This window comes from Benincasa hispida, unplaced genomic scaffold (genome assembly GCF_027475165.1).
Source record: "Benincasa hispida cultivar pf3 unplaced genomic scaffold, pf3_genome.v1.1 HicScf836, whole genome shotgun sequence".
NCBI classification, from domain to species: Eukaryota; Viridiplantae; Streptophyta; class Magnoliopsida; order Cucurbitales; family Cucurbitaceae; genus Benincasa; species Benincasa hispida.
In genome coordinates, this window is record NW_028326972.1 from 1 (window position 1) to 10,028 (window position 10,028).

The 10,028-nt window shown below is 33.0% G+C and overlaps 1 protein-coding gene and 1 pseudogene across 1 annotated transcript; both read right to left on the minus strand.

The window, feature by feature from the left end:
• Window positions 1-188: 188 nt before the first annotated feature.
• LOC150029887 (6,7-dimethyl-8-ribityllumazine synthase, chloroplastic-like) lies at window positions 189-4,101 on the minus strand. The gene is made up of 7 exons (XM_090310277.1): window positions 3,714-4,101; window positions 3,099-3,194; window positions 2,199-2,294; window positions 2,030-2,108; window positions 1,083-1,129; window positions 905-964; window positions 189-555 (listed from the first exon to the last, which is right to left on the minus strand). Exons 1-7 carry the CDS (start codon window positions 3,981-3,983, stop codon window positions 517-519), a joined length of 687 nt encoding a protein of 228 aa, XP_090166403.1. The 5' UTR covers window positions 3,984-4,101; the 3' UTR covers window positions 189-516.
• A 4,305-nt stretch (window positions 4,102-8,406) lies between these two features.
• On the minus strand, window positions 8,407-9,665 carry LOC120076833 (uncharacterized; annotated as a pseudogene).
• Window positions 9,666-10,028: the final 363 nt, after the last annotated feature.

The following is a 10,028-nucleotide window of genomic DNA, read 5'->3' on the forward strand; positions in this document are numbered from 1 at the left end:
TTTCAACTAGACATCGGCCAACACGTGCGACTGAATAATACTAAATCGAGAAATTGATGATTTACACCATTGAATGTAGGATAAAAATGAAGTTTTGAAAGGAAGCTGTAGGGGAAAAAAACCCTTATACCAAGAGCCATAATTGGTGCATCAATTTGAATAATTAAAGAGTAACACAGCGTTCAGAATTGAACTTATGAATGATTGACAAGGGCTCTTCATTAATATAAACTTTGTTCATTGTACATTACGAATCACACGATGCCACAAATGAACATCCTTGTATCTTTATTCTAACATAAACAGTTAAAAGACAACGCTGAGCAAAGAAACTTTGAAAATTGAAATCATGAAATCCTCTCCTTCATCTGGAGGAGTTTCAGCTGACTTCAGTCCCAGACATCATGTGGCTTCTTTCCATTTTGATGAAGCATTCTACAATTACCAAAGACAGCAGAGAAATGCAAGAAACCGCAACACTAAGGATAATGGAAACTGTTAGATCTTATTTCTCGACTACTTCAGGTCGTACTCGAACATAGACGCCAGCTCCATCTGTAGGACAAGTGAAATTGGCCCATGAATACAATAGAACTTTAAATCACTTCTGAGAAGCTAAGAGAAGTCACTAAGAATGACCAAATGATGCAAAATCTTTAATACTAATCATAAAGTTCATAAATATAATTCCAAGCGTTACCACTTCCATATGACTAAATTCAAATATAAACCTATACATGTAAAAAAAACAATTTTGATGCTTTTTATTCCCATATTAGCCATTTCCCCATATATTTTTGCTTTGGCCAACTTTTTGAACAGTAAATGTTTTAGTAATCAGTCTTCTTTCTTAGAACAAGCAACCGTTGGAAGTTTGGAACACTGTAAGCTAACTACAACTTACAGCTGTCAAAGCACCCTCAGAACCCTTGTTTCCAGCTTTACCACCAGCTCGATCGAAAGCCTACACAGAAATAAATAAGGGACAAAAAGTGTATAATGATCAGAAATCACATAGCTCCTTTGAAAACAATTCTCTATAGGTAGAATACTTGTTGACAGTCAGTTTAGATCATATTTACCTGTTCTAAGTTGTCACAAGTCAAGACGCTAAATACACATGGAACTCCTACACGGGCATAAGAAAATGGCTTAAGTTTCTGGTGATAACTAAAAGATGAAGAAAGAGTAAAACTAAGATGGCAACATTGACATAAATGGTACTTCTCTAAAAAGATGGTACAGAGATTACTAGTATTGTATTTATCAATAATTCAATGTCCGAGTCTATCAATAATTTTAACACAGGTTTGCACATATAACGGGTAAAAGATAATTCTCATATCAGTTATCAAAAACAAGAACATAGTTCACTACAGCTCCCAACAGCTTAAACATAAAATCATTGCTGTTCCAACTCAAACTATTACCAAGCCTTATATTGAGATGCTTTAATAGGGGCCTTGCTCCGCTGAAATATAACCTATAACCTTGCTATTCCATTAAAAAGGAGATACTTCGACTGATGACCAAGGCCTTAAACATTTTTATATCAAATTAATTACGAGTACTGTTAACGTGCAATTGAGAGAGAAATATAAGCTTTAATTGGAGACACCATTTTTTTTAAAAAAAAGCCTAGGAATGTGCATATCATGACACAAATTTTATGTATCTGCATCTACTTATGAATCTATAGCAACCAGATGCTTGTCCTTTTCATACCCTGAAATTCCTTAATCCCTCATGGTTCATAGATGTAAAAACTGGAATAATGAAGTCAACTTCACTGCAATATTTAGTATTTAGTAACTCAAACGTTCTTAAATGTCTCAAGATATGATGGTCTTAGAATTCTTGAAGATATCAATAGGAATCAAAAGCCTTAACCACTATGTTCAAAGCTCAACCCGTGAGGTTGAACTTATAAAAGATAAGCAATTCAAAACAAAAATTGGTTAGAAAAACTTAAATTAATAGGGTAAAATAATAGAAAGTTCTACTAAACAACAGAAACAAGAAAATCAACCTGAATTCAAACCGGCAGAAAGTACTCCAGATGCAGAAGAGTTTACAACGGCATCATAGTGGGATGTATCACCTCTAATCTATCATAATGAAGTGGTTTGTGATATTAATAAGTGCACTCAAGACTAGAATATACAAAAGGACTTGATACATGTTACGGGAAATCATACCACAGCTCCAATGCACAAGACAGCATGGTACTTCCCAGATCGCCCAAGCCTTTCAGCAACCACAGGAATATCAAAGCTCCCCGGGACCCAGACAACCTGATACGATAGTGAGGTAAATAATAAAGTCAACATGTCAAGCAAAGTTAAAGTTCCATGCCAACTAGCAGAGGTCAGATCCACGTTTTCTCTCGATGCAAATCTGATGAAAGGTGTATGTTATTTATTATACTTGTTGTCTGTCAATGAAATTCAGTCACCCTATTATACTCGTACCCATAATATCTAGTTAAAATTGTTCACTTGTACTCATGACATACAGAAAATCTAGTTTCCCATGTTTTAAAGGCTAAAGGCAACTTTAAGCTCTTCCTAAGAGGTGAAGGGTCAACTCCAAATTTACGTAAAAAAAGTTTTACAAATCAACACATAATAGTCATACAAAAGTGTATTACCCCACTTAAACAAAAATTTTAAAAGGATATCTTCAGCATCACTACTAATATCAACTAAAATTAAAAATGTTCAAATTACCCCAACTCAAACCTTTAAATTTTATAAGAAAGAGGCAAATTAATATTATTCTTCTAATCATTACACGAGGAGCAGAGACTTAAATCCTCAGTGTGTTTTCACAAGTGGCTTGCCTCTTGTGATTCAAAGAAGGCATCAATCTCAAGGCTAAAAGTTAGAGTCTTGCCTCGGTGTGAGCCTCAATAGCCTTTTGAAACAATATAATTTCAAAAATTAATTATTCACTAGCTTGCTCTGCTTGGCATATGCTTAACGGTGTCATAAACTTGTTTTCTGTTTCGATTAATTAAAATAAATGAATCTAAGTTTCCAAAACTAGCAAAAAACAAGAAGATGCGACTTTCCCATGTTGTATAACGAAACGCTTACATCAACATCCTCGTCTTGCACTGAATAACTTTTGAATGTAGACAAAGCTCCCTCGAGCATTGGCCTTGTCACAATTTCGTTGAACCGCCCCACAACCTTCACCAAAGCAAAAAGATGTTAACAGTGACAAACCCATCAATGGAATATGCAAACATGAAATAACATAGATGTTATGGTTAAATCACGAGTTCATAGTCAGAAATGACTAGGAGGCCAAAAAACTCAGTTTAGACTCATGATAACAGAATTCACCCGGACGGCTGCAGCTAAAAGGCTTGTAAGAAGTTCAATTATATACATCACAAGAATACATAGGCATGGTTTGAATTGATTGTAGCGAATCAGAGAAATCACTCATTGTCACATAACCTTTGAATTGAATGCAGGCAACATATCAAAAGAACGTTTCTTAGAAGCGAATAATTTCACAGACGAGACAGCATCATCTAAAAGCATGATTCTCAACTAGGCAAACGAAAAGGAAAAACCACTTCAGATGCCTAGAACTCACAAGTCCAAAATTATTTTTTTTTTTAAAAAACGCCTGAGTAACCTCAAGAACGAACAGAACATCATGAATTAGAAGAAGAAGAAAGAGCGGGAAAGAGAAATGACCACAGCAAAGCGAAGGCCACCAGCTTTGGCAAGAGAGCCGACGATGTGGCGAACGGCGGCGGTTTGCACAAAAGAGGAACGGTGATCGTTGGTGGGGGAGGCAACATTAGGAAGCTTCAATTGAGAAGAAAAGGAGAAGGGTTGTGATTTTGCAGAAAGTGTCCCCTGGAATTGAAGTTGAGTGCGATTGAAGTTGGAATTGGAAAATGCGAGCGTCAGATTTTGACGATGAACCAAGCCCTGAGCGGGAGCAGCAAATGAGGCGGCCATTATCAACCCCAATAAGAAGCCACACAAGAAGAATAAGAAGAAGAAAGAAGAACAGTGGGGATTTCTGCTCGCTTGACTCTCTGAATTAGAGTGATGCCTATATATATATATATATATATATATATATAACTTTATTACATGAATATGTATACACACTAATATACTATAAATACTACGTCGACAACCAAAATACAAATATTCAAATCAGCTTATAGCCACCTTGACTAATTTTATAGAATCATCATTAAATCTTAAAATCTAAGAAGTACAGATATTTTTAATTATGTAGAGAATCGATATTATATGCATAAATTATAAGTTAATAGTCAAATACATGTAAGATTTTTAGTTTAATTTAATAATAATAAAAGTAAATATTTTTCGTTAAAAATGAATATAGTTAAATGGTAATTGGTATGTATTCATTCCTTTAAAATTAAAGGTTGAAATTTTCAAATTTTCATTTATTATTTGAAGTGTAATATTCCATTAACTTTTAGTGAAATGATGAGCATCTTAATCAATTGAAAAAATGGTTATTTATCATTTATTTTCATTTTAAGGTAAAACACAAACAAACAATGAGCTAACTTTTGAGATAAAGTAGGTATTTATTTCTATTTTTTAACAAGAAAAGTCAAAATTTTATATAATTTGAGCAAACTGTAAAAAAAATAAAATGTTACTTTAATTCATGTACTTCGAGTATTATTCAACTTTAATCTTGTATTTATAATAAATCTTAAATTTAATATATTAAAAATAAATTTTATCGAAATTGGCTAAATAATAATAATAATTTTCCTTAAAGAAAATATATCATGTGAATATATTTTCAAAATTTATAGTGAAAATGTAAATAAACAAAAAAAAATTGAAAAAAAATAACCATAACAAGTAGTAGGGATAAAATTTACGATTTATTGAGAGTACATATACTAAATATGGACATCTTAAAAATATAAGAACTAAAATTGAATAAACTTCTAGATATGATATTTATGAAAAAAAAAAAAAAAACTATTTGAGTAGATTTTGAATATAAAAAACAAAAGAATAAAGTATTAGACACCATGATTCATGCAGATATTAAATAACAAAGAAAATATAAAATGTAATTAGAAAATGAGAACTTTGCATAAGGAAGATCGATTTTCTATTTTATTTGTTTATTCAATAAGTAAGATTGCACATGGGAACTCTGAGATGTGAAGCACGAAGCAAGCACTGTCTAAGTATTTGTTTCATATTTAAATATCGCATTAATTTCATTATCTATATGGTAGAGTTCTTCTTCTTCTTCTTTTACTTCTTTATTTTTGAGATCCCAAATCCTTTTTCTACAATCTAAATCGATTTTTTATTAAAATATTATTTTGGTTTAAATACTATTTGATCAAAGAAAAATAATTTCGATGTGAAGTCAGTAAGAGAATCTAAATAATAGAAAAGAAGTCAGAAGTTCAAGTTACCTATATGAAAACTGTAACGACCCGACCCCCTAGGACTCAATTTGGGCTGTTACTAAACACACATGCATGCATGGAACTTAAAACGACACCCTTTTATAGTGAAATAAATGCTAAATAAATAACGTAAATTCAAAAGATCTTCATTAAATTCAAATATTAAAAATAGACGATAGGTACCCATAAATCATAAATGATAATAAATAGGTCTAAAAACAAATCTTAATAGTAAGTTTCAAACGTCAAACTGAAAGTTAAAAAATATCGAAAGAAATCTAAATATCATGAGCGGAAGCATAGAACTGGTCCCAGTGGCTCGATCACGGATTCCTCTTGTCATTCGCCGGCGTGTCCCTACCCTTACTTAAAACATAAACATGAGAAATGGTGAATATAAAATACTCAGTAAGTAACTCCACTACTGGGGGGTTAGGCTAGGCATCTATGTCCTCTAGATGCCTACCTCTGATGGTACATATAAACTTCTCTAGTTCTCATGGGACACATACATACATGAAAAACTGATCTTTATCCTACTGTAGTATAGTATGCCCACCACCTCTAGTAAGTCCCGTAAGACCCACAATCTTGGTAAATTCTGAAGGAAAGTACCACCTTTAGTGAATCCCGAAGGAAACACAACCTCTGGTGGATCCCAAAAGAAACCACCACCTCTGGTGAATCTCGAAGGAAACCACCACCTCTGGTGAATCTTGAAAGAAACACAACCTTTGGTGAATCTGAAAGGATAACACCACCTCTAGTGAATCCCGAAGGAAACACAACATCTAATAGGCATCTAAATAATCAATGAGGACAATATCACAATCTCAACATCATAAGTATCACAACATGGTTCTATAACATACATATACACCTCAACATCATGGCTCTACAACATATATATACGCCTCAATATCCTCAGATCAAATTCAACCTCATGGAATCAAATATCATCTCATGCTAGCATTCAAGTATCTATGTGCACAATTAATCTTTCAAATCATCATACAAGAACATACATCGGTTATACTATACTATTATTCTATCATGCTATCCTTCTGTCATAATATCAATCTGTCATGCTAACATACATCTAATGTCTGACCCGTGGGCAGTTTCCAGTAGTAAGATTACTTACCTCGATACTAGATTCAGATATCGCTCCAAGCGGCAGTCTTCAATAATCAATCTTTGAATTCAATTCCCCAACGAAGCCTGAGCAACAACCACCCTCAAGATTTCAATCTCCAAAATCTTCCTTCAATCAAACCCTGCTTCCAACTTTCAATCCTTTTCTCCCGTAAAATTTTCAATTCACAAAGAGTCTAACTCACCCCCTTCCATAGTGAAATTAATTCTTGACATTAATTTCAAATTAAATTTGTGTGACATAACCCCATTCCAAAATGAAATTAATTCTTGACACTAATTTCAAATTAAATTTGTGTGACATTAAAAGTTCAATTTGCATAACTTCCCTCCAATTAAACCATTAAATTGAAACACTTCTTCCTTCCAAAATGAACTAATTCTTGATATTAATTTCAAATTTAATTTGTGTGACATTAAAAGTCCAATTTCCATAACCTCCCTCCAAATAAACCATTAAATTGGAATACCCTTTTCTTAGCAATTAAATCACAATAATTACATTTTGAATTTTCAAACTTCAAATAATGCCCTCTAATACTAGAAAATATTGAAATTACATTAAAAACAAAATTTAGGGTGTTACAAAAACATAATTGTTAATCCAGATAAAAATTATTGAGTCATGAATAAACCCACTACTTTGAAAGCAAGAACGGAGCAACCTCGGTGCTATATCGCAAGAAGCCGATTGTTCTCCAAGGTTTACACAACACCCGAACTCTGACATGCAGTCGTTGGAGAATGGGTTGTAATCAATCGAAAAATTAGCTCAGAAACATTAATGGCAGCCGAAAACAGAGAGGATCAAAAGATCTGAAAAGCTAATTTTTTCCGTGTCTCCCCAAGCTGCTGCTTAAAAAACTTTTTTAAGAAAAAAAATATTTTTAGATTTGGAATTAATTGCAAGAATTAATTCAAATCTAACACGTTTGTTTTAGTAAATAAAAACATGTAGGGGACGTTTAGTGTGTGATGAGTTGAGTTGAGTTGGTAATTGTTATATGGAGAGTTAAATTATTTGAGGAGTTAAATTGTCTGTATTTGTTGTGCAAAGTTGAGTTGAGTTGGTAATTATTGTCTGTGTTTGATGTGCAAAGTTGAGTTGAGTTGAGTTTGGAAGTTTGTGTTTGAGTGCAGAATTGAGTTGAGTTGGGTATCATAGTTTTTTGTGAATGAGATTGGTTCTATTTTTTTTTTCCTGTTTGTTTTTTATTCCAGTTTTTTATTTTTTTAGTTTTATGCTTTGCTATTGTTCATTAATTTTAACTATATACCTATTTTTTCAAATCATTTATGACATAAACTAGAAAATCTCAATTTTTTATCTTAATTTGTAGAACATAGTAGATTATTTTTCATGTATTCTTTTCAAAAACTGTAAACTAAAATTTGAAAATTAAAATAGCAGTTTTTAAATTTGTTTTTATTTTAAAAATTTGATTAAGAATTTAATTATTGTACTTAGGAAAGATGCAAATCATTATAAAAAAATGAAAAAAATATAGACTTAATTTTAAAAACAAAAGACAAAAAATGAAATAATTATTAAATGAACTTTTTAACTTTTTTTTAGTTTAGGGACTAAATTGATGAACTTAGATATGAAACCTAAAACTAATCCTTTTCTTCTCAATTTGAAGTCCATAAAGTTGAATGGAAGTTGTAAAGTTTTGTTTGAACGACGGCAAAAGAGCGAACACTATGGTTATTTCTCCATTACATTATTTTTTTCTAACACCTATTTGATTTTCTCTCTGTTTTTTTTTTTTTTTTTTTTTTGTTTTTTTGTTTTCTGGTTTTCATTTTTACAACTTGGATTTCAGTTTTGATCCCCTCACGAACTCATGGAAGAATCAAAGGCAAAAAGGAAAAAAAATAGCCCAAATTATTTTCATGGAGAATCCCACCTCAATTTCTCCATTACTTTCCCCAGTTAACTTCATCTTCTTCCTTCATTCCATTCCACCCATCTTTAGAATTAACTTACACACCCAAATTTTCAAAATCTACTTTCCGTTTTTATTCTCTTAAATTTCGCCTTTTTACCGCCATGGATTTAGCTCCACCAGTGCAGAGTTGGAGCTTGCTCATCGGAGAAGAAATTGCAAGCCTCCTCTCCGCTGAAGAAATTATACTCCATTTTTGGAAACATCTGGGTTTTTTGTTGATACCCCTTCTGAAACTGCAAGTAGTTGAGTTTCACGGCGGTGGAGGGCGGTGGAGATAACGCTTCCGTCATTAAAGTATACTACTGGTGATTCTGCAGCACTCCGGGTGAAGAAATCCCCGCTGTTGGACTGTAATCTTCATTTAAAATCACGCTCGAATCGCGATCCATCTTTGAAATCGAGGAAGAATGTCGCTTCTTCTATTGGTGCCTCTTCCCTTTCTTCGCCATTGCTAATTGAAGCTCTCGTAATTAAAGTCTTAGGACTCACTCGCCGGCAGACACAGAGAACTGATCCCCCCAATTTGGCTTAGTTTGTTCGATCGGAGCATTTTCAGAATCAGCCACCACCACCATTTCTTCCTCCACCGAAAGATTACTCTCTGAGTTATCTTCTTGAAGCTTTGTTTTCAGTTCCCGAATTTGAAAACACAATTTTACAGTCTCCATTATCACCAAATTTCTCATACTCGAAAAGAAAACAAAAGGGGGTTTCTCGATGAAAGAGAGCGAAGTGATTAATTACGTGTGGCGAGAAGAGAGAGGGGCAGAATAATGAACCTACAAATGGGGCGAGGGAAGAAACAAGGGGATAAAATGGTGGGTTTAAAATCCACCGTTTTAAGTTAAGCATGCATCAAACACCGGGTGGGCTTTTTAAGTCCACTCACCCCAACTAAACTCAACCATCAAACATGCCCTTAACGGTAATAAAACGGTAATTTTTTTTATAAAAATTTAAAATGGTAGGTAATTCTTTTTCGTGCAAGCGCGATTACCCGATGTCCAGAGCTAAGTAGGTGTTGTTAATTCTACCTAGCTCGAAACAAACAATATTTATAAATCTTGAACAACAACCTAACTAACTTGTAGTTAAAGTGGAAGTAAGAGGTCGATCCCACTATGAAACCTACCCAGTCTTCTCACAACATATGCAATAATAGGTCTAGTATAGTTCATAAAAGACATAACACTTCCTATAATCTTTGCATATTCAGATCGAGAAACCTATAATCTTTGCATATTCCGATCGAGAAACACTATCTTACTTATTTTTCTTAAGACTCATACTAGTATCATAAGGTGTTCTTACAAGAGTGTCATCAAACTATCAAATCTCTTTACTAGTTTTCAATGTGTGATTGATATAAATAAAATTCATTTTCAATAATATTAAACTGAATGTTTTTTAAAATTGCAGTGGACTTGTGATTGTGTCCTAAAATTGATTTTCACAGAAAGATAAAATTTATA

Coding starts and splice junctions, on each gene's coding strand:
- LOC150029887 (XM_090310277.1), bottom strand. CDS start 3,983: ATGGCCGCCTCATTTGCTGCTCCCGCTCAGGGCTTGGTTCATCGTCAA. Junction 1,130..2,029: donor TTCTGCCGGTTTGAATTCAG/GTTGATTTTCTT, acceptor ATGCCCGTGTAG/GAGTTCCATGTGTATTTAGC. Junction 556..904: donor CTGAGGGTGCTTTGACAGCT/GTAAGTTGTAGT, acceptor CTTGTCCTACAG/ATGGAGCTGGCGTCTATGTT.